General features: G+C 39.4%; 4 protein-coding genes across 4 annotated transcripts; 2 read left to right on the top strand and 2 right to left on the bottom strand.

Annotated features, from left to right (window-relative positions):
• Window positions 1-145: 145 nt before the first annotated feature.
• LOC119560708 (ADP-ribosylation factor-like protein 3) lies at window positions 146-1,049 on the bottom strand. Its single transcript, XM_037874305.1, has 4 exons — window positions 821-1,049; window positions 624-758; window positions 334-570; window positions 146-277 (listed from the first exon to the last, which is right to left on the bottom strand). The coding sequence occupies exons 1-4, from the start codon at window positions 959-961 to the stop codon at window positions 230-232; spliced, it is 561 nt and encodes a 186-aa protein (XP_037730233.1). The 5' UTR covers window positions 962-1,049; the 3' UTR covers window positions 146-229.
• Window positions 1,050-1,256: 207 nt separating this feature from the next.
• On the bottom strand, window positions 1,257-3,086 carry LOC119559884 (ADP-ribosylation factor-like protein 3). The gene is made up of 4 exons (XM_037873021.1): window positions 2,949-3,086; window positions 1,893-2,021; window positions 1,698-1,829; window positions 1,257-1,639 (listed from the first exon to the last, which is right to left on the bottom strand). Exons 1-4 carry the CDS (start codon window positions 2,949-2,951, stop codon window positions 1,364-1,366), a joined length of 540 nt encoding a protein of 179 aa, XP_037728949.1. The 5' UTR covers window positions 2,952-3,086; the 3' UTR covers window positions 1,257-1,363.
• Window positions 3,087-3,193: 107 nt separating this feature from the next.
• LOC119559883 (RCC1 domain-containing protein 1) lies at window positions 3,194-24,698 on the top strand. Its single transcript, XM_037873020.1, has 5 exons — window positions 3,194-3,391; window positions 4,129-4,648; window positions 4,958-5,033; window positions 5,090-5,610; window positions 24,564-24,698. The coding sequence occupies exons 1-4, from the start codon at window positions 3,307-3,309 to the stop codon at window positions 5,522-5,524; spliced, it is 1,116 nt and encodes a 371-aa protein (XP_037728948.1). The 5' UTR covers window positions 3,194-3,306; the 3' UTR covers window positions 5,525-5,610; window positions 24,564-24,698.
• LOC119559885 lies at window positions 6,630-7,224 on the top strand. The gene is made up of 2 exons (XM_037873022.1): window positions 6,630-6,747; window positions 6,811-7,224. The coding sequence occupies exons 1-2, from the start codon at window positions 6,743-6,745 to the stop codon at window positions 7,073-7,075; spliced, it is 270 nt and encodes an 89-aa protein (XP_037728950.1). The 5' UTR covers window positions 6,630-6,742; the 3' UTR covers window positions 7,076-7,224.
• Window positions 24,699-24,953: the final 255 nt, after the last annotated feature.

Below are 24,953 nucleotides of genomic sequence, written 5' to 3'. Positions count from 1 at the left end.
TGTCCTCACAATGTTGCTGGTTAGACACGATTACTAGCAGGGTCAAGGTCAAAGCACTGATTAGCAGATGGCTGTATTAATTTATTAATTAATATAAACTGCAATCTATGGCAAATGAGTCATTATTTACAAAAAATACACACACTTAAAGTTTGTAATAGACTGATCTATATTATTTAATATATAAGGCTACTTTTTGAGAATATCAAAATATGTAAAACATGATAAATCACTGCTTCTTCCTACGGATCTCATTGGTTATCCAGTTCACAACGCCCTGCCGCAAATTAAGTAAATAAAATTGTTTAATAAAATATAGAGCACAAAACCCACCTGAACACCAAAGCCTGTCTGCGTTGAACATTCTTTGATGGCCCAAACTCGACCATCTAAGCGATCCAGGCCCATCAAATCGATCACTGTGGATAATGGCAGAGATCCCGAAGAGTCCGTTTTGTTGGACACTATGAGCAGCGGAGCCCTATTAAGCTCCTGGTGCATCAGAACATCGCATAATACACAGCGAGCCTCGCTTAGACGCACTGCATCCTTGTTGTCCAATACGAATACCTAGGGTTCTGGTATTAAACACAAATCTTTCACTTTATAGATACTCTTCTCACCAAGACCTTTGCTTTGTTGTAGTAATTCGGCCAGATTTGTCTGTTCTTCAGTTCCCCGTTAATATCCCACAACTTCACTTTGTAGTTACTGATTGTTAAGCTCCATTCACTGGCCTGCTTGTTGGATTCTTTAGGCTGTAATCGGTTTAGGATAAGTTTGTATCAAGGAAAAGGTCCTGTCATCTATGCAGTCTTACAACGCCATTAAAAAATCCTGCTAGGTGCGCTGTCAAGGTGGATTTTCCAGCATTATCTAGTCCTAAGATCAGCAGACAGGATTTTGGCGACCCTGCAGGCAGTATCTTTTTTATGACAGAAACGGGTCCGTAAAAGCACATGGGTATACGATTATTGGGTCTTTTTGCAAAGCTGTCTTCAGTAGTTATATTGAGTTTTGAGGTGGAAACAAACGAGTTACAAAGGGGTGCCTTCTTAGTTTTTGAAATTTAGTCAATCATTGTTTTTTTTAAACATGAACTACAATATTTACTGTAGTTGGTCTTTAGGAACAAGTTTTAATGTTTCTTAAAAATCTTTGAAGGCTTCGACCATTAAATTTATTTGTATCTTATTAAGAACAATAAACATCTTCTGTAGACTTCATGTAGATTTGAGATATATAAAGACAAATCATAGATTTAAATATTCTTTTATATTGAAGTGAAGCTAAAAGAAGGTACGTATATTTATAATTTAGATCTTAGAGACAACTTAACAGGCAAAGATTAGGACTCTTTCGATTACTTCTTCATGTTCTTGCAGACCCAGTCCATGCCCTCCTTGAGGCCAGTTCCATCCACAGCAGTGCAGGCCTTGATTTCCCAGGTTCTTCCCTGCAGTTGCACCAAACTCATCTTCTCAGCCACCTCGGAGGCCGTCATGGCATCCGGCATGTCCTGTTTGTTGGCAAAGATCAGCACGGGAACCTGTTTCAGCCGGTTGTCCATGAGCATCTCGAACAGTTCGCTGCCCGCTTCCGGCAATCGAGTCCGATCCGTACAGTCAATTACATAGATCTGAAGTAATGTAATTTTTATATTAACTAAAAAATAGTCAAACCCATCATTGGCTCACCAGCACATCAGTATTAGCAAAGTAGTTCTTCCAATAAGGCCGTATCTTCCATTGGCCCCCGATGTCCCAAACATTTAGCTTAAAACCATCGGCTGCCACGGACTTGATGTTAAATCCGGCCGTGGGCGTTACCTGCGGGATTTCACTCCGTATTTTATGGGGAAAGCGGAAGAAGTTCGCCGCCCTTATACGCACCGTGGTTATGTCCTCCGAGGCCAGTTGCTTCAGTATCGTGGTCTTGCCCGCATTATCCAGGCCCAGGAGCAGGATTCGGGCCTCCTTTTCCGGATTGGGTCTCAGTTTACGCAGCAGCGATAGCAGACCCTACAATATTTCAAGTATTAACTTATATATTATGAAATATTTGGAGAAAAAGGTCCAGAACCTTGCTTCCTGGTAATGACTTCTTCTAAAAGTCTAGTCCCGATAGTAACCTCTGAAACTTAGAAATAGGAAACCCAACTGCGAGATTATTAAAATGTTATCAACAAATTTTAACTTTGTTTTAAAATAAAAATGTAAGCTTTTTGTTTGATAACATATATGTATATAAAAAATATCGAATTAAATATTGCTTCATGAGAAAAAATCATAAAACTTATTTAGTTTCATGAGTTTCAAGTTTAAGCATCATCGATTTCTTTTTTTTTATAAATGTTTTTTGTTTATTTTATATAGAAATAAAAAAAGCTTGAATGAAAAGGTTGCCCTTAGAGATAGATGGGAGGTATATAAGGTATTTACCTTATCAATTTGTGCTTTACAAACAAATATATTGTTTGAATTAAAATAAGTACGGACAACAAAAGCAAAAAGAAATGTGATTGCCTGTTGATATATTACAATCAGCTAAGGTAAAAAGCTGTAAGTTAGATTAGTTAGGTATTGTAAATAAACAAAAAAAACACATGTGAATATAATAACTTAACAAGTGTTAACTAAAATATTGAGATATATTTAGCAAACCATTTTCATAAAGATAAAAAAATTAAACCTTTTTAATCTTTAAAACCTAAAAAAAAAACCGTTTTTAATCTTTACCAAAGCTCCCCTCTATTTGAATATCGATAAATACGCGCCAAAATCGTTCAGGGTAGTGCTGAAAAAGTTCCGTTCAGCATGCATTCCAAAAAGTGTTGGAAAGTTTTGGTGGCGGGTTTCCATGGAGACGATCGCAAAATGAAAACAAATCGTGGGATTGCGGAATAACAGGCACTTAATTGGCTGTTACGGAACCGGGAGATAACCTACCATCCTATAATCAACGAGGGAACGCTGGCCAGGGGGCGGAACACGATCTCCGGCGTCACTATATCTCTAAACCCCGAGTTCCGACGATCCCTCAGTGGTGTCTTCTGGTGGTAAAGTCAGGAAAGTTCGGGAATTGGATCGCCTTCAACCTTCAACCACCAAACACAACATCACTGTTTCAGCGCTGCACAACAACTAAAAACAAATTCGCTCAACGCTCCAACAAATTCCGGCAGCAACAACAGTACGTCGCCGAGCAACCGCTGCCCCGCTGCAAAGGAGCGAAAGAGAGGGGCGCAGGCGGTGGCGGGTGGGGGAGCGGCATCGGAATCGGAATTGTAACGGGAACGGGAAGAAGATGCCCCTGCTTTTTACGGGCTTCAACGCATTTGGCCAGCATGAATGTGCGAGCGGCGACGTCGACTGCGCAGCCGGCTTCAGCGGTTTGTAACCGGCAACAAAGCCGACGATCACTTATGTAGTTCCTACAGTGGAAACCCCCTAGTTGTTCCGACATTTCTGTACAACTTAGAACATTTATCTGAAACACAGAAGACCCCCACTATACTCTCTTTTTTTATTTTTCTTTAGAGGGTTTTGAATATGGTTCAGAACCCACGGATATCTTCGCATGATCTATTAATCTACAAACCTCAGCCTTGAACCCCATGTTTAAAAATATATTTTGAAAATGTTATAACTTCTGCATACAAGTTCCACAAAAATTATAATTTTTAAATTTTCATTATAATGTAATAATATATTTGGTTGAGTTTAAGCTAACCAAACAATATTTCAATACTTTTCATACATACAATACAATACATTTCAATAATTTTAAGCCTACAATTTTTTTTTAACAATAGGATTGTAACAAAATGTATAACCCAAAGTTTGGGTTTGTGTATAGAAGTGAGACTGTATTTTAATTTGTACTGATAAAGTTGTAAGCGAAAGCCTACGACATTTTTAATTAACTTAAGCACTGCATATCACTATATCTAGTACATACTATATACTATAGACGGCTGATTCAAATTGTAAAAGCCTATGTTGCTTAGAATATAGTTGAGAACAGAATAGAGCATACTTAAGAAGACGGGTCAGAAAGGTAGAACATTAATATCACTTGCAGAGTTTTCACCGTACGCTTACTAATTCAGTCCTGCCTTAATTACAGAAATTAATGCGCAAGTCTCGACCCAAAACCAGTGCACGATTTCGATCGCCTGGCGGTATGCGGCCCTCGCTTTTGGCCGGAAGTTGTGGCTGCGTGGGCTCTTGGATGATGGCCCAAACGAGTGCGTGACCCTCGAGGCAACGGGGGACATTAAGGCACTGGCCGCTGGCGATACCCACTGCCTGGTGCTACTCCATAGCGGTCAACTTTACAGAGTGCAACCGAAACTGCAAGCGGAACTACTAGTGGTTAGACTAGAAGCTCCACCCCGATCCAATCAGGGAACAAAGCGCTCTATCTTTGGGGCACCCAAGGCGCCTCAGTCGCCGATCATAGAGCATATTGCCTGTGGATCGCATATAAACGTTGCGATTAGCTCGGAAAACTCCGTGTACAGCATTCCCAGCTGCCTGCACCAGTTTTCCGAGCGACAGTTTCGAGTGAAGCAGCTCCAATGTGGCCATGAACACGCCGTACTCCTCAATGTCAACGGTGACGTGTTCACCTGGGGAAACGGACTGTAAGTAAAGGCCATGAATGCACTTGGCTGTGCAAAAGTGCCTATGCAGAAAGGGCTGTTAGGTTTAACGGAAGTATGTGAAAAACAGGGGGAACTTAATAAGCAAAAAGTACTACATACCTTATATAATATTCTCTATTCCCTATACTATATATTACCTTTTATTTAGGAATACTATTCAAACTACTATTCCAATTCCAACAAGTATTAGATTTTTTTGCAAGGGCATTCACATTTTCATAGCCAAAATCTTTCGAGTTTCTATTTTAATTTATAACGATTTCTGCACATTTGTGTCATTTTTAACAGGCGCGGACAGTTGGGTCAGGCCGTACTGAAAGTGGAGGAGACGCCGCAATTGCTGGAGGCGCTGGCGGGGATCAAGGTATATATTTGTCTTGTCCACTTATCTTGGCTGTCATACATTCAAGTGTCTTGCAGATAACTCAAATTGCTGCCGGTGGTTGGCACAGTGCGGCCATATCCGCCTTCGGAGACCTCTACACCTGGGGCCTCAACTGCACCGGCCAACTGGGAATGCGTGTGATGAAACCCGGTGGCTTCCTAAAAGAGCCCACTGTATATCCGCTGCCCCAGTTGCAAGATCTGCCCGAATGTGGCTGCTCCCAAGGGGCAGAGAGCAACGATGACTGTGCACCGCTGAGGGTGTTCGCTGGATCTCGTCACACTCTACTGATCCGCCGGTGCGGGCGGCCATGGGCCAGTGGTTGGTGCAAGCACGGTCAACTGGGCAAGCAGCTCCAAAACCTGTCTTACGTAGACGCATTTCAGGCCCTGGATGGAATCATTATGAACACTACTTCCGATGATGTCTTTTGTGGTCCTTGGTCCACGCTGCTTTATTTAAAGGGATGAGGAGATTATGAACACTCGTCCCGTAAAGGGGGCTGTGAATCCCATTTTTTAACTTTAGCATCTTTATAATTAAACAAGTTAAGAAGGTAAGTTTCATATTAAAAACAAAAACCTTTTATGATTTTCTACTTAATGCCGCCCATGGGCGTTATCTCACTTTTTGGAGTGGGCTGTGAGCGTTATTGAACGATTTAAAGAGCTTTGAAACGTTTGAAAGCTTTTAGTTGCTACCATAGCAGAGACACCGACCATTTTACAGTACATTTTGTGTGCCAGTGCACTCACGGATGTAAAGTCAAGTATAATTGATTTCAATGTTTTGAAAATGATAAGAATTAAAACTAATTTGGTATTCTACAAAGAAAAAAAATCAAAATTTTGGGGAAGGGTAGGGGTTTGCTCAATGTAAATTATATATCCATCGACAAGAAAATTGAAAATTTGTATTTATAAAATTTTTATCCAAAAGACAGTACTGGAACCGTACACCTTACCGGTAAAGAGATCAATGATTATAATCAAAATGTGAAGAAATGAAATTTAATAATTTTACTATAGCAGCCATAGCGCTTTAGATTTGTCACCGATTTTTGCAAAGTTGGTCTCAACATTTAAAGGACACACTTTTCATTTGTTTTACTTGACGAAAATAATTTATACAATTTTTTTTAGGTGATAAAACTCAAAAGAAGCCTATGTTTTAAAAAAAGGCTAGAAAATTTAAATTTTGGTAACTTTTTTGGTAAGTACATACAAGTGATATGTCCTCGGTAAAGTACATCTATCTACTTCCAGATTGCGTCAACTTCCAAACGGTTAGATAATTGGGTTCTGTGATATTACCTCTTTAATCAATAAACATAAAAACATGTTTTTCGCGAATATCTCAAGAAGGATTCTATGGCAAATTTTTTAATGATACCATCGTGTACAGAAAGAACATATTAGCCTAGAAATATTAGAACATACAATCATATTAGTCTTAAAGCTGAACTCGAAAAAAATGTGTTTTTGTGAACTAGTGTTATGGAATCGGTTTTATCGGTTCCGTGTTCGAATTGGGTTTTCTTCCCTTATGGATTGCGTGCATACTTTTTTTTGACAGTTAAGACTCACTTTTTTTGACATATAGGCCAGGAAAAGCGTTTTTAATCTCACTTGAGTTAAGCAAAATTACTAAAACCAAGGACAGGTTGAATCTACGAAACATCCTCGATCATGCCGTAAGTTAAGAACGTGGCACAATCTGATCTCCGGCAAGTAACTCCCAATTCCTCGGCTTCCAGGCCCAGCATGTTCTGCATCCTAATCTGGCGCCTAGCCGTGCAATTGCTATACCCTTACGGATACATGGGCTGTTCCTTGCAGGAGGCATTAAACAATGAGCATCTGATTTGGAGCAAGGGGGATCGCTTGGAGGCGCAGATGATGATGCTGATGAGGGACTCCTTGCGGACCACGCTCATGCTCGTGATAGTGATGGAAATGATGTCCTCGGTGAACGAAGCCTTGAATATTCGACTGCCGATGGGCTTGGCCGTCAGACTTTAGTCTGCCCCTGTTTATTGCTCTCCCCCATCGGTTTATATGGGGCCCCATCAAAACAACAGAGCTCAAATAATTTCGTCTTGGGGTAGGACCGCCATTGTGCCAACGTTCGTTCGTCGACGTCGGCCGTCGTCGTTGCCCATTTAATCAGTAAATTGTATTTTTAAAAATGTTATTAAACAATATTTGCCTTAGCAAAAGTCAGACGCTTGCAGTGCAATAAACTTTTCAGCACTTGAGCCGTTCGCTCGACCGACTGAATGACTGACTGATTGACTGGATGACTGACCGATCGACCGACCGACTGATTGACCGAACGAATGACTGACGTTGGGATTTTTTCTTTGTTTTGACTTTAACTCGACGGAAACTCGTGATTATTTCGATTTCGTGGAAGTGCGTTCTACGGTAAGGTTTCGATAGGAATATCATGCGTGGTATATGGGCTATAATCGTTCTAATAACTGTTCTAGTGATTCGACTGGGAAATGCTTCTATTGATTACATAATCCCTCTTGATGTGGACTTTTTCTGAAATTTCTATTACTTCTGCGAAGGAAATGTAGTTGTATGTATGCACATTATCTATTCAGATTTTAATTCTTTATAAAGTGATCATGTGCCAAAGATTTTCTTTTATATATTCCTATTATTTTTCATCCTTAGTACAACGACATTTATTGGTCTCAAGAAAATGGTTCTTAATATTTGATAGCTTCGGGTCGCCCAAGTAAATTGATTTCCCCCCTAAGTTTTCAAAGTTTTCTTAACACTAAGTTCGGATTATTGTAGCGCCTTAAATGGTCTCCTCTGTCTCACACTTTATTAATGCCTATATCTGCGTTCTCGATCCCATAAGCGAATTTTCCGCTATATAGTCTGCGAGCGAGTTCAACGCTTTTATGTTATTTGCCAAATGAAAAAGTAAAAACAAATGTTTATCTTATAATGCACTGGGTGGCAGTTCAGTGGAGTTCTGGCGACTCGCACACATGGTGCGTAAATAGGCTTTGCTTTTGGGCTTTACTTTTTCATTTTATGACCGTTTTTTTTCGAGTTGGCAAACTTTGTTATCGTCAAAAAAAGAAACTCCCGGCGGAATACGAAGGGGGGCTTGTCACTTTTAGGTCGTGAAACTATTTGCTGCTAGAAATTGCCACCGCACGGTGACTAAGAGAAAGAGAGGGCCAGATGTGTCCAGAAAGAGAGGGCCAGATCGCCGGGGAGTTCAAGCGCCTCGCTCAAGGCAATTGCTGTCTGCAGCTTATCAGGGCAACTGGAACCACTCGAAGCAGCAAGTACGAAAAAGTGCTAATTGTAAACCCCCCTTTTCAAAGGGGTTTTCTTTTCGTTACTCGAAAATTATATTTCATGCGTGCCAGCAGACGCCAAAGTTTCAACAGAACTCAGTCAATCATAACCAAAAAAAGAAACAAAAAAAAAATAGGTGCCCAAGAACACTCCTCTTCGGCCTGGGAGTTGTCTGCACCTTCGGTTTGGGGAGTGTTTATGTTTGCCTCTGTCCAAGGGGAGATCCCTTCAAGTGCGTGCCACTCCGCATGCAACGCTGAGCAAGTGGCCACCAGTAGCCGATTCGGAGTCAGATCCATGTCCATGTCCAGAAGCCGAACCATCAACACCCGCCTCAATAAAAGTACAGGTAGCACTCGGAAGTTGCTCAGTACTTTAGGGGGAAGGAACGTTGAATTAAATTATTTTTTAGGAGGTGTAAAAATAATTGATCGCTTTTTATTCTGAACTAACTACAAGGCAATCACATCCAGTTGGTAAAAATTAATGTGAATTAAAATCACACAATTTCCTATAGGATTTGAACTCTCGCTAAAATGAACATTTACCTGTTCATATGACTATTTTAATACCGAGATCAAAAAATAAATTTACAAAAAACTTGTTGGTACTTTGATCCTAAAGTTAAATTAATAAAAAATAATAATTTCACTTGTGAGCACTTCTTAACTTTTCGTAAATCATATTGTATTTATAAAGAACTAAAAATAAATTGTATTAAAAACTTAAAAAAATTTTATCTTTTAAATGATGGAATTTAAATACATTCTATCTTGTCTTGTTTAATGCAGTATAATATAGTATAATATAATCTTCTTCCTCTTATTTTTTTATTATTTAAATTTTAAAGTCCATATTTTCCAATTACCGAATTTTTACTGTACTCGCATAGGCCTTTTTTGTGAGTTGTGCGCGAAAACATCATGGCTTGGCCCATTTCCATTCCCATTCTCACTCGCACTCCCACTTCCTGACCTACCTTGGCTTTCTTGGCCTGGCCAACACATGTTAGCCCGACTGCACTATCTGTTTGCCCACCGCCTATTTGCTTTTGGGCGTACATTGAACCGCAGGAGGCCAGAACTCGGCGCCACCCTCAACTAATCATCACTTTGTTGCTGCGTTAATGACTCGCCTTGGATTCGCCAACTCCCTGTGGAGTTTTCCATTTAACTGAATGCACCAAAAAAAGAAATAAAAAAAAACGTATAGGGAAAAGGAAGTCGTGTTGGAGAGCGTGTTCCCAAAACGTTTTGGCATCCCAAATGGATGTCGGGGCCGTGGCACCTCCCCTATCACTCAAAGTGCCATAAAAATTATGCATGAATGTATTTGCTTCATTTCTGCACTTTTTTTTTGTGTTTTACTTTCTAGCCAAATATAAAAGTGCCGCACCCCCCGAAAAAAAGTAAAAACCTAAAAAAAAGGGGAGTACGAAAATGAAACGAATGCAGAAGCGTCGCATTTTTACGGCTCCATTCATGTGACGACGGAAGTGTCAAGTGGCTGTTGGCAACTCGTCGTCGACGAGCAAAACTTCCCAAACCCCTCCATAAAAAAAACCATATCCCAAAACCCACCCACTTTTCCTGGGCGTCCTTTTCGTCAACGTCGCCTCTGTGCATCGAAAATGCCGTTATTGTTGCCGGTTGTCTACATGCTCTATGCTCCCATGTACATCACATCACACGGGATCCCCCTTGTACCCCCTATATCATTTTTTTGTTTTTTTTGTACAGCTCCTCCGAAACCTTTCCACAAATGTCTACTACGTGTGCCCAAGTTGCATTGCCGCTCTCTTTCACACCCGCTATCCCCGTCTCTTTCGCCACTGACGTCTGTCGTCGAGTGGGCAAACTTTTTAGCGTATGAATGTGCATGTTTCGTTTTTTACCATTATTTTTTTTCTCACATTTTTTCTCCATTTTTGCCATTTTTTTGTGTGTACTTTGCTTCATTTTTCTATGCCCTTCATTTAGCTGGCTTTGTTCTTTTTGGGGTACAGTTGTGCTCTTAGGGTTAAGTAGCCCCTGACTCGGACGAGTAAGTAGCTGCAGATGCCAGATCCCAAAGTTGACGTTGGCTTCTTTTCAAATAGGCAGTTTGATTGTTCCTAAGACTTCTAAGGGCTTGGGAACTAAGAAAGAATTCTTGAAAACGTATTATTTGGATTTTATGATTTTAAAAGCATGATGTCACAATGATATATATCTAAATCATCTTTACCATCGATGTTATCTACAAAGATGTCCTTTTGAAAACTTATTTTTAGTTAGGAAGATATTTTTTTCGATAACTATTATGTATGAAAACTTGGTATTCCAAAAAGATGCAATCTTTATTTTCTAAAAATCACTAGAAACATATTTCGGGATCCGCATTTATGAATAATTTTGAAATACTTAAATAAGTAGGAACATTTTTTAATTACCATTAATTCAAGTTATGTTTATAGTTGTTGCTTATAAATATTTACAGTGTAAGGCAATAAAATCATCGATTTAACACATTGACCTCATAATAAGGTAACTCTAATCTTTTTGACTTAATGCTTTCTTATCATTTTCTGGAAATACTCGTTTTATTTGGAAACCGATTTCCCTTCCTCCTATTTTAGCAAATTCTTGGAAAACAAACATAATAGTTTCTGAAAATTCCTTCAAACAAAGCTATCGTCGCAATAACGCAGTATTCTTATCGCGAAAACTTTTCACGATTATTGGTTTAATTCCATTACGCACAACTGCCAGGGAATGTAATGCCAGAAGAAAAACCCAACAAAACTTCCCAGATAGTCACTGCAATTAATGGCATTTAACTATCAACCCTTGACCCGCCGCCCAGGAACAGAACTCCATGTTTTGGCACCCACTCTTCGTGAAAATTCCATGACAGCTGTCTAATTTGTCGCCGTAATTTGCGTTGACAAGTTGATTGTCCCGTTCATGGCAGCCACTCCCTAATTGCAGTTAGAGCCACTTACATAACCAGCAATGATAGACCCGATTACATGATTACACTGCCTGGGTACTGGCACTCAAATGGGACCTGGACCTGGACCCACAGAGTCCCGGCCAAAATCCAAGCGGCTTTCGCTTTCGATGCTTGTTTTCTGGCCTAGCGCATCCTCTGGCTGTTGGCCATTTGCATTGCACTCCGTCTGCCGGTCTAATGAAATTCTGTGTTGCCACTTTTCGACCTTCACTGTGTGGGGAAGACCCCTTCTTCCTTCCTTCCTCCTCCACACCCCCCTTTCTGGCTGCAGTTTTTGGCCAAACAAAACGCCCAAAACGGCGTCCATTCGTGGCCATGGCCGTGGCCTTTCCTGTCCCAGTCCGTCTGGCCCGGCTCCCATGCCCCTCGGTTGTTATTTTTGGCATCAGCAGCAGCATCAGCATGGTAACGAAACGAAACGTGCCGCCTGCCAGACTGCATTTCCCGGCTCTGGCCGCGTGCCACCAGCTGCCTGTTGCCTGTTGGCGGTGCACTGGGAAAAATATACGTTGTATAATTGCAAGCAAAATATTGTATCTAAAAAGGATAATCCGTAGATTTTTTTCTTGGGTAAATTTGGTCTAAACTTTGAGTATTATTTGGAAATATAATCATTCTAATAGCAACACCACAGACAAACAAAAAAAAACATCCTTGGTCATCAAAATGATTGTAGGTTTCATACCTTTTGAATAATTTTTTCTGGAAAATGGATTTTTACTTTATTGAATGCTTGAATCTATGATTAAACTTGCTGCCTTAACAAATTCTAAGCAATCTCCGTATTTTTTGTACAATAAAATAATAATTAAAGTAAATTAAAAAAAAATTAAAAATTTTTTTTTTGGAATTTCAGCTATTTTATACGAAAATAATATATTTTTAATCTTAACTATATTTAGAAATGAATGATCAATTCAAAATACTTAATTATTATTTTAATCTTTATTCTATCCAATCTGAATTGTATTTTGAAAAACTCGAAAAATATTCTACAGAAACATTTCTCCCTGTGCACTTTTATCTGTGGCATTGGGGCGATGCCGGGCACTGGAGTTGGACTCGGATTTGTGTGGCATTGCATCCTCTGGCGGCGGCGATGGTGGCGTGGCGGTGATGCTGGTGGTGAGGTGGTGGCATTGACATTGGCTGCGAAAGTGTGGCACCAGAGGCAGGCACACTTTGCAACGGTTGTATTTTTGGCTTGTTGCATGCCGCCATGCCAGCATGCCATTCGAGTGCCACACTGCGTATACGTAATGCGAGTGGTCTATTTTCGCGTGAGTTTCAAATCCAATGATTCCATTGAAAGAGCATGAATGGAGATTACGGCATTATGTTTAAGTAGAATCCTCCATGTCGCGTTGAAAAGTTTCGAAGAGTTCTTCAAGTCGAACCGAATGTGCTTAGAACTTGGCGACTTGTGCCATTTCAACTCATCCACTACACAACTTTCCGCTTGAAGTTGTCTTCGCCCTCGTATGCGAGAATCCATTCCCATTTTTAATCTCACCCTCCTTACGATAATATGCACAATTTTTTCCAATGTCTGGCCAAAAACCGTCCACATGGCTGTCTTGTCTAGTTTTTCGCTTTTTTTTTTTCGTTTTTCCGTCTGTCTTTCGGCTTACTTCCCCGAACCCAAGCCAGCCATTCGATTTACATGCTTCGATACTTTGCGATTCTCCAACTCCGTCTAGCAACTTCATCTCGCCTGGCGCATGGGTATTTTTCTGCTGGTCTTCCCTATTTAATTTTTTTTTTGCCCTCTGCTTTTTGCTCGTTTGCATATTAAAATTTCATATATGAATTTTTGCTTTATTAATATATCTTGCAGTTATTTTCGTTGGTTGGCTACGGGTTAGTTGGGTTCTTGCTCCATTTGCCCCATCAAACTGCATGCTGAAATTAAATTTCATTTGTGTCTTCACAGCTTAGTGTGGATACATATATGTATCTATGCGGAAGAGGATGGTGAGAGAGCATTGCGGTTCTGGGTTTTGCATCTGGCCGTGGCTGGGGATCTGGATCTGGGGATCCGGGGATCCGGGGCTTAGCCAGCGCGAATTATTGAATTATTTCGCCAGCAGCTGGTAAATTCGATTTGCTCGCTGGCTGCCATATCACTTGCAGCATATGTATTCCGGATCTGAGTATCTGAGTATCTTACCCAGCATTCGTATCTGTACGTATCTCCGTATCTGGGTATACCATGTACATGCATACATATTCCCATCAGCGTTCGGAGTTCAACTAATTTGTTTTTACTTCATTGCATCGACTGAGCGTCGATGACGACGGCGACGTCATTGAAAATTAGACAAATTGGAAGAGTCAAAAAGGCAAAAAATATAAAAATAATGTGAGAGGGGAAATCAGCCATTCGATAAACACCAGAAAGTGTCTGTGTCTGTGAAGAAGTTGGCGAACCAGACCCATACAGCCGCACAATCAATTTGCACACACCAATACCGCGATGGCATATCATTTAAGTAGCAAACATCGCGCCCCCAAATGTGATGGCAGTAGGGGTATTCCATTTGCCCAAATGTGCCATTTATTATGCTCGTAAATTTGGGTTTATGATGGGTATTATTTGCTTACCGTCCGTTGTTCAGATGTAAGGGGCACATTTAGTACAAACAGAATTAGTCGTTAAAAATTCTTAACCATACTCAGTGAAACCCATAAATGTATACTCTACTATACATGCATGGTATTATTTCTAAACAATACCAGGTTCCGATTTTTCTTACAAATAATTTAGGGTTACTTAAGGCAATATCATTTCGTAGAAAAAACCTACACTTTAATGATGATATGTGGTAAAAACTAGAGTGATCTAGGCATACTATTTTTGAAAATAGATTATTTCTTTAAATTTTAAAAAGAGTTTTATATATAGATAACATATAATCATTAATTCCTTAACAAGGTGGTTAAAAAAATTATAGATACAATATTTAAATGTAATATATCCAGTGAAAAAATAACTTAGTATTTCAGCAGGATTCCATAGTACTTTCAAAATTCTAGCATACTTTTAGACACCTTTTTGAAGAGTTCATTTAAGGCTAGGAATCAGTATGCTCAGAACTATCTTCAAGATCCTTGGATATTGTATAATGGTACGGAAATATAACCCTGACCATCCCTACTAAAAGACATTCTATCTCCACTCTTTTGGTTGTTTTTGGCTTTTGTTTCTGCTGTTTTTTTGTTGTTTATTTTCTTTTTGTGCGCTTCGACGCGTCACCGATTCGCAATGCGTGTGTGTGCGTGCCAGTGAGTGTATGCATGTGTGTGTGTGGGAAGTTTATTCAACCAAAGGTTCGGTTCATTGAACTTGGCCAAATGGAATGGCGAATATTCGGTTGTCGTAGGTTAGTTAGGCAGTCAGTCGCCCATTGTGCATTCACGAAATGAAGTTGCGGCGAGTTAAGCACCCTCACTACCTCCCTCTCTTTCTTCGCCCATATGTCCTTCTCTTTCTTCACTGCCCCCCGCTGTCTCTTTCGCACACGGAGTATATGGCATTTATGGGAACGCACAAAAGACGAACTGAGTGAATGAATGAATGAATGGCTGGTTGACAAACTGACTTGACTGACTGACGAAAACTGTGACGAAAAGTGCAATGGCAAATGCATTCGCACTCACAAATACATGGGCACATATCAAAAGCGCATAAAAAGCAATAAGTGAGCACTTTATGGCACTGAGGAAACGACGTTTGGGCAGCCTTCTCCATGTGTCGCATGTTTGGCAAGTGTGGGTTAAGCCACTCGGGGGTTAAGGGGTGTCACTCGGGGGTTTTGGGGGCCGGACAGCCCGCGTAGGGCACAACATAAACAACGATCGTTAAACAAATAAAACAGCAAACAGCGGCTCAGTTCTGCACTTTTTCAAGATATCGATAAACGGCCAATGAACCTATTCGTTTCTCGAGTGCTATGGACGTATCAAATCTCAATCGAACACTTCTTTACTTAATGGTAACTCATAGTGTAAAAAAAATGATTTGTAGAATTTCAAAGTGATAAGTATATTCTATAAGGATTTCTTCCAGAGCTTTAAGCAGAATTTTCTTTATTATGATTTTTCAACTTTACCATCTTTGAATTTCGTCATATTTGCTTCCTTTGCCCGTTTTTTAGCCCTTAAAAATATATTTTCATCTAGTTCTGTTTGCCAAATCAGCTCTTTTTTCTATTCTATGAAATCGTACGCCTTGATGGCTTCTGCTCTGCTTTGATTCCGCTGCCTTTCAATTGTCACCGACGAAGATCCACAAGTCAACGCCAACTTACCACAGAATCTGCTGTGAAAGGGGCAGCAGCAGGAGGTCTAGTTCGGATTGGTGGCGTCTTGAGGCAAAGTCAGTTGGTTGCAGACAGAAGACCAGAGCGGCGGAGGCCCAAAGCTTTCATAGACGAAATATGAGGCGCAACCGAAATGGCAAACGAAGCCGGGTCGGAACCAGTAGACCAATCTTCTGCCTTTGCTCCCTACTTCCAAGTACCCCTCCCCACGCTCATTTTGCATATGGGTAATTTGAGAACATTTGCGCTTTAACTACATGGGAAAAACAAAAATAAAAGAAAGAGTACAGACGGTAAAAAAAAGATCCAGCAAGAAAAATATGTGCACATGTGTCGCCTGCTTTGGCCTGGCCTGGATATCAACAGTCGGACTTCGGTAACTTATATTACAAAGTCCTTGAACTTTCCCTATCTTTAATCTATAGAAAAAAAGTTAATATTATTTATATGTATTTTAAGATACAAATATTAACTACTTAAATTGGAAAATGCTTTATGTATACATAACTTTAATTTCAACAATCAGTTAAATGTATGGCCTAGTCAGAATTTCAACCAAAGCTACTATATTGTTAGGACTTTTAAAAACTATAAGTATTTATATGTCTTTTCCAAAAATATGTAAGCACTTTTATAAATTTCAATGGCTTTTAGTCACTTTGTAATATTTGTTCTTTTAACTTTGATATGGTAACGTCTTTGAAAGTCCCTACTATTTAAAGATCAACGAAAGAATAATCCCACATCAATAATTCTTACCCTAAATAACATTATATAAAATATTCTGGCTATCCCAGTTCTACTTAGTCAGTTCCGACTGTAGGCACATATCTCGGCGGCCATGTCCATGGTGTAGTGCTTTCAAAGGCCTAAACCGATGTCGCCTTGTTGCTGGTTGTTGGTAGTTCGTATCTGGTTGTTGGTGCTATTGTAACTGACTTTGAGGGCTTCATCATCTGCTTTCGGCTGGTTACTTGGCTCCGCCGACGAAAACTGACAGCGACCATGGAGTTGAGTCGAGCAGATCCAAGTGGTATGGTGGTATGGCATGGTATGGTATGGTATGGTGTGGTATAGTATGGTATGGAGTGGTGTGGCATCGCATAGTGTGGAGTGGCTTAGGCTTAGGTTTTGGAGTAGGCGCTTCCAAGGGTAGGAGACACCAACAACAACAACAACAACACAACGTCAACTGGCGGCGCATTTCAAGTTGACTTTATTTTCAGCGTCTACTCGGCTGGTGTCCGTCTTTGGGTCTGTTGGTCTTTTCGGCCCCTTGGTCTCTGGGCCTCTTGGTTTGCATTTTTACTTTGCACTCTCTTTATTTGCATTTCTTTTTAGCCTGTTTTTTTTTGTAAGTTCCTTTGGCTTCGAAACTTGATGAATTGGGAATTAATTCCTTTTGACATTGTTTTTTTTTAGCATGCGAAAAAAGTTCATAATAGCTCTTGAGGGAAGTATGTATGCATGTTCTGTACCATCTAGAGTTTACAGTCCATTTAACGTTTTGTAAGGGTTACGAATGGGATTTAATTACAATCAATAATAAAATACAAAAGAAAGGTTAGCAATCTATTAATAAAATTAGTAATTTAATAAATCTTAATTTTTGGAGTGTTATTTATTATTGATCTATAAATTTCTTTATTTAAAAGATAGATGTTTTATATTGAAATATTCCTTTACTATTAAGTTATCATTTTTTTCTACACCTCTTAATTAAATATTATATTGAGTGATAAACATGTATATCATAGCTATTCTCTGACCTTTTTTTTACCATGCCTATGCTTCGAGATACTTTTTCTGCTGGCATTTTGGGCATTTGATATCTCTTGTGGCTGGACTCAATGAATTGGTTCTTCAGCCGGCACTCTCAATGCCACTCACTCCTTTCCAAGGCGCACATATAGGCATTTATTTACACATTGGCTAAGCCTGTGACTTTTCCGCTACTACCCCGCCCCCGCCCTTAACCCTTTCCCCAGGGATTCCCCCAATTCATCGCTCTGGCCAAAGTTCATTGCACTTTTTGCGCAGAATTTGTTGCCTAACCAGCCGAAGAACAAACGCACAGGCGGACAATTTGAGTTGTTGTTGCCGTTTTGCTGCTATTGTTATTGTTTTTGTATTTGTATTTTATTTTGTATTTGTTGCTTTTATTGTTGTTGGTCTCCTACTCTTTGGCTTTTTAGTTGCCTTGTGTGCGTCCTGTGTGTGTGAGTGTTTTTTTCGTGTTTGGCGTTAACATTGGCAGCAGGTGTTTGACATTGCGTCAAAGGTATTGCTGTTGCTGCACAGCGAGAAAATTATGACAATTTAATGGTATTTAATCTAAAAAAAATAAATGAATATTGTCTTTAATCGCAATCATTTATATAGAACTTTGTGTTATTACTTTCAAATTAAGAAAAAATTGTTTACTAATGTGTGTTCTAAGTTCCGAAGTTGTCTTGAGTTCAACATTCAAATAAAAAAAATAAAAAATTAAAACATGTACAATTTTGGGTTCTATGCTTGGCTATTTTATTTATTTAAACAGTATATTATATTAAGCAGTATTATTTAGTAGGTTTCTTACCTTGAGATTTTGTGTTATGTTTAATAATACTTATTAATTGTAAAATGTTGGCTTTTGTGCAAGGTTATTTAATTTAAAATTATTTTAAGACAGTATATTCTAATGTACTATATCATTTTGGAGGTTACTTACCAAGAAATTTTTATTTGCATTTATAAAATATATTTATGGTTGTTAATACTATTATATCCTAAGAAAAACTAAATTATAATTTAATTATTTTTTTTGTTAAATTTTTCTCCAAAGTATACCATTTAATCCTCGATCTGTAAAGATATTTTCTCCCTGTGTGCGGTGGTTGCTTCTGTTGTTGCCGATGTTGCTGCTGCTGCCTTTGCCTCCGCTGCTGCCACGGACTGGTTGCCTCAGCTCGGCTCAGCCTGCCTCAATGCCTCAATGCCTGACAGCCTGCCACAGGAAGCCATACAGTATTTCGCCCTGCTGGAGAGTGTGCGAGTGCGAGTGCGAGTGCCAGTGTGCTGGCCAAGTTGTTTTCATTGTTAACAAGCTTTCTGTTGTTGTAGGTCGCAAAATGTGAGCCAAATGTGAGGGCCAGCGGGGTGTGGGTTGCTGGATGGTGAGCCATTTCAGCTTATGCGAAATTAACTTTCGGCGTGTAAATGGCTTGCACAATTAGAGCTTGAATTGTTTTTTTCGAGCATTGCAAGGGTGCTAATTATGCAGACTATGTGGGGAGAAGTGTTTAGCAGATGGTCTCCTATTCTCTAAAAAGCATCTGTCAGTGGAGGGTTTTTACAAATATATATTTTAGAGGAACAGAAAAAACAATTTTATTAAAATAAATATTCATATTCCATTCCATCCATATTTTAAAAATATAATTTGAATATATATGTAATTAAAACACAAGTACCCCCAGTTCGAATTAATAGATTTGAACAAACAGTAGCCTATTGATCTGCTCAATGAGCTTAATAAAATCCGCTGCTGTTATAATTATTCATTATATGTACATCCTTCAAATTCCATAAGCCTGCAACTCATAAGTGGATAATAGCCTTCGGCCATTTTCAAATTCCAAACCGATTGAGGTCCTTCAAAGGCCTTTTGCCCGCAAATGAACGCACGAATAAGTTTTCGCAACTAACCGACCAATCGGGCCAAATGGAAAAACTAAAGCAAATAGGACTCGAGCTGAAAGTCAGGCGGAAAACACTCGACGCACTGCTCGATATGCCGATGAATATATATTCTAAAATAAATATCTGTTTCCCCTAACCCCAGTCCATACTTCGATTGATGTTGGCTAATTTGATGACCATTTGCATTGGGTTTTTCCACGATTATTTTCCATTTTTTTTTTTTATTTCGAGCTACTCTTTTTGCGATTGGCCAACCAGCTGCAATTGAAAGCAAATATTGCGTATACGCCCCCGGGTTCGCCGGCACTTACGCATGATGTTCTGTTTGGCCATTTCTTTTTAGCCCTGCTACTGCCGGTGCTGCTGTTTTTGTAATTTTTCTAAGCAGCAGAGGGTTTGGGGTTTGGCTTTGGGGTTTGGGTTTGGGTGGTTTTGGGTGGGTTGGTTGAAGTCTGCATGCATAATGCATGTGTAAACGCATAAAAGGATATTGATCTGCCCCCAGCCAACAAAGCGACCGCTATGCATCAGCCGGGGTTTATTTTTACCGGAGAGATGGGGGGAACTGGGGTGTTTTGGTTGGGGCATACCATCCGCCGCAAAACTTTTTTTTTTCGCCATGAGAAGGAGTTGGCTAAGACAGCGAGAGAGAGTGCTGCAGGCCTCGAAAATTGCATTCGCATTTCTGTATAATTTTTCCCCCCCATTCGAAGTATAGGTATATGTATATATATTGTGAATGAGGGGGGGGGGGGGGGGGGGGTTTTGTATATATACTTCGACCATTATATGCAATTCTGCGGCACAACTTACGCACTTTTCGTTGTGCGTTTTTGTTTTTGTGCTCGCATGCGTCACACGTCCTGCGTGAGGTTTTCCCACTCCTGGCTTTCTTGTTCTTCTTCTTCTCCTGAGTGCGTGAGTTTGTGCTGCTTATGCAATATTTATAATTATAATCATATTTTCCATTCCCATTGCCGCACAATGCATATAACTCTAGCGACTCATTCTGCCGCACTGCTGCACCGTGCTCAGCCTTAAATTGCATTTAAAAGATTCCCATTTCCATTCCCATTTCCCAAGAAGTCCTTCTCCTTTCTCCTTTTTTTTTTTTTTGAGCCACTCGCCTTGGGGCACTTCCTGCCGGCCGAAAAGTAAAATTCATTTCCCCAGCTGGGCACAAAGCCCTGTCACTCAGGGCCAAACGAAAAATGTTTCTGGCCCAAAACAAACCGAAAAATGCGATGGCAAAAAAATGTAGCTCGAAAAAAGACAGAGAACTTTGCATTTATAATTAAGCAAAAAATAAGGGACGGCAGCAGCATTGAATGGCTCGGAGATCCCCGAGGCAGATATAAAGATTCTCAGTGGGAGATAATTTAGTCAAAGGAACAGCAAATCTGGCAAGCTAAGTCACTTAACCAAATCGTTATCAAAGGTTGGAAATTAAGTGTATCTGAAGGATGAAAATGGTTGCTAATGTACTATTACAAAAGATATTTAAGACAATCGTTATAGCTTTATAAAAATTTAAAACATTTTACCAAATTGAATCCTTTAGGGACTTTTAAGCTACTTTAAAATATTTCCATTTTGAAGAGATACATTTATTCAGGTGGTTTTTTCTTTATTCTTTTTTTTTTTACTTTTTTTTACCAAAAGTCAGAATTTTAGCGTGTGACGAATTCTGGAATTAGTTGCTTTGCCCTGTTAGCCGTAAATTTCAGCGCTTTTCGTTTTGGCCCCTTTTTTTTGGTGGCCGCGCATATTTGAAAAGAGCTTAGCCAATCCGGGCTAAGCTAAAACGCGGTTAAAAAAATATACAAAAAATACAAAAAACCATGTTAACCTTTTCTATGCAGCCACAACATCGAAACGGCCAACGACAAATTTATGATAATTTCGGACGAAAAAATTCCGCTGATGTTGCTGTCGTTGGCCGAGACCATAGAATGACATTAGTACATCGTCCATTATTGCCTCGAAACATGCTCTTTTGTTGTTTTGGTCGAAACATTTTCATGGCCTGTAGGCGCCACGCCCCCTCCTTGTTCACATCCTACGCCGCCCACCGCCCCTCCGACCAACGAAACTGCCTTTGCTGTCACGGCCTTTTGTTGGAAAGTTATGACCGCCGGCGAATTGTAAATTATATTTAATTAAGGCTGCATTTCGAATACAAACCGAGACTCAACTTCTTTTCATCCGTTTTAAAAACCGTCAACGGCAGCGCCAAAAGGAAACATTCAATTGGATTTTTAATTAGGCGCTTGTCTCAGTCCTTCACCGCTCATCGCTTTATGCTGATGACTGCCAATTGCATTTGGCGTTTTCGGAATATTCATATGGCCCACCAGGGAGATATATGGACATCCCCCGATTTGTTAATGGCCAGGTTTTGCATGACATCGCCAGTGGTCCGCTGACACGCAAAGCGTTTAAAATGGTTCACATCAGCGATATTTACCAATTTTGTGTATGCAACTGGGTTTAAATTTGTAATTAGGTTAAATGCTAAATATTGTAAGGAATGGGACAGGATAAGTAAGTTTTAAAGGCTTTTTTAACCATAACCATACACAAATTTTAAAAAAAAGATCACAAGACCGTATAAAAATTACTTTTTGATTACATTTTATGAGTATAAATATAAACTATTTTTTATTTTAACAGAAAAAATATATGTAATTGTAGGTGTCTGAAAGTATGCAACAATTTCTTTATAACTTGAAAGTACACGGAATTAAATCAAAAGACGACTGTCCTTTATTCACTGCATACTTTTAGGAACCTATATTGACATTTAAAACTTTTATTCAAAACCCCTAAATATTTTTATAAAACTTGTTTATTGGAGGTAAAGAAATAATACCTAGCTTAGCGTTTTTATTTTTCGTCGGATAGAAATGATGGAATTATTATTCTGATTGCTGATCCAAAGTCACCTTACATGCCCCTTCATAACTCAGATCCTTAAGAACCCATGTTTTTGCTTTTTTTTTGTCCATAGCACTTGGCACTCGTAAATTTTTGGCTATCGCTCGCTGGACAAAAAAACTGGCAGGCTGACAAAGTTCTTTTAGCCAGGCGGGTTGGACATATTTTAGCCAGCTTTTTCAATTCATATATGTATTGGCCAACGGGCAACAGGCGACAGCTGCTGCTGCATTTGCTGCTGCTATTGGCCAACTATGAAGCCACTCAGATGGAGGCAAGCGACATGAATGTGGATGTGCGACAACAAATGAAATAAAACCAAAACCGCAGGCACAAAAAAGTGGTTCTCTATATATTTTTCTAAAATCAAAATGTCCACTTTTTGCTCATCAACGCCGGCTGCCTGTTGTTCTTGTTGCCGTTGTTAATGCTGCCTTTCTTGCTTTCTGACTACGTCTTTGGCCAAAGTTGTCGCCAGGCTCTTTTTTTGTTGTTCAGCTGGCCAGTTGCAGCAATGTCATTAACTTGGCCGCCTGCCTCCGTCCGCTGACATGGCAACATGATGCGCGATTTGAGCTTTAATGTTCATTCAGTTCTAGGTACTCGATGCACTAAAAAAAATGGTTATCTCAACCGAAGTTATAAACGCTCATCACTGAACAATAGATAAATATCTAAAGCTGAAATAATTTAATAATTTATTCATATAAAGATGGAATTTTTTTTAAATATTGGGTGCCATCATTTGGGTTATGAAATCACTTACGAATGTGTCTAACAGTAAGCAATGAAAAAAACAGATCGAAGGACTTCCGCATTAGAATATTTTATTGAATACTTGTAGATACCTTTTTTAGGGAATTTCGATATGCTAGTGATTTTATTGCAACTCTCTTAATCAAGAATCAATTCCTGTGTTTTTAGTTGCACTTTAAAGGTGATCTCCATTGTATGACATCTTTGCGTTCAACATATTAGTCCATTAAAGAACATTCCTGATTTTTGTATGTCTTTCATTTTTAATCAAGTATTAATATTGTTTTTTCTTTTTTAAGAGTGTGGCGCTGGCGTTGCTTCTAATTTTTGCCAAAGTACAAAAAGTGCGTGTGCAATTATAAAACGCATTTTGTCTTGAGGATCGGTTCCAACCCATTTTGTGGCCCAACCCAACTAAGCACATCCCATACCATTTCAAACCATCCCATCCACTGATGCAATGACTTTGATTTCGTGTCGCCAAATTGTTGAGTGGCTGCTGCAAAGGAAGAGGTTCATTAAAAAAGTATTTCAGCGCTGATTTTGCCACACATTTTTTGATTGCCCACTGGCAGTGGCCAACTGGCGGCTCCTTGGCCGTGGTCAGTGAATCGATCGGAACGGGTTGTTGGGCCCAAAGCTGCGAAAAAAGCGTCTCTTCATCGTCCCTGTCCCCATCATCATCATCATCATCATCAGAGGAGTGATTACCTTTGGTGCACTCGAGATTTGTGGTTTTTCGAACTTGGGAGGAAATATTCCTCACGGGCAAAGGCTTCCAACGCAAAAAAAAGAGTATTCTCAGCTGTATCCAGTGAATACCTATGGCCAGTGATTGACACTCAGGAAATGTCAGGGAATTTGATTGGCTTTTATGATCGGCCGCTTAAGGTATTAGACAAAATGAGAATTTGCATATTTTTGCCGCTGTCTCGGCGAATAATTAGAATTCATAGACATGTGTCGCGGCCGGACAACGAAACTCAACTCAGCCCAACTCCCTGAAATGCGGTAGTTATTCTCGAATGCATTCGGCTTAAAGGTTCATTGACGCGTCCCACGGCGGAGGACAGAACAGGAATCAAAACGAAATGCGCCAAAAATAGCTAAAATACAGCACACAAAAACCAGTTACCACGAAATGCAAACCGTTGGGGCTGGGTAACAGAGAGGGAAGACGGTCGAGAGAGACAAAAACAGCAAGATAATTTTCATAATTTTTGCATTTTTATAGAACATTATTACAAAAAGTATCCAAAGAAGAGGCCTAGAGAGTGTCATTTGTTAAGAAGAGAAGGGAAAATAAAATACCCTATAAAAGAAAGAGGCTTTAAATTAGTTATTATAAAGTTAAGAGTTATATTTTTATAGTCTTTTGAGATATTTTTAGAAATTATCTGTTAGGTGTTTTTAATATGTAAAGAAAATCTTTAAAATGTATTTAGATTCTCTCTAACTAATGAAACCTTTTATTGGACTCTTTCTAGGGTGTGCGAATATTTTCTTGAGTGCTTTAACCGCTCTGAAGGTTATGCCAATACAAATATTTAGCCCAGAGTGGTCATTAATGGTTGTTTATGTGATTAAGCTGTTCTTCACATCTCTAACCCTGTAAAACCATTGAACACCATAGTTAATGGTTCATTTAGGTCATTGGTTTTTATTTGGATTCTTACAGAGACTCTCAAACATTCCATTCTTGAAGCTGTTTAGCTTGTTAAATATTAATAATAATATATTATATAACATAATGGATAGTTTTATTTGTTACTAGTTGTGTTCCTGTTGTATTTTATTTGTTTTGTATAACGTCATGACTTTTTATATATTTTTTATTAGTTTTTCTCCATCTTGCGGCTTCTTTGGCAGCTAAAAGC

Source organism: Drosophila subpulchrella, unplaced genomic scaffold, assembly GCF_014743375.2.
Source record: "Drosophila subpulchrella strain 33 F10 #4 breed RU33 unplaced genomic scaffold, RU_Dsub_v1.1 Primary Assembly Seq354, whole genome shotgun sequence".
Lineage (NCBI taxonomy): Eukaryota > Metazoa > Arthropoda > Insecta > Diptera > Drosophilidae > Drosophila > Drosophila subpulchrella.
The sequence above is the reverse complement of the archived record's forward strand: the minus strand, read 5'-3'. Positions and strand labels throughout refer to the sequence as shown.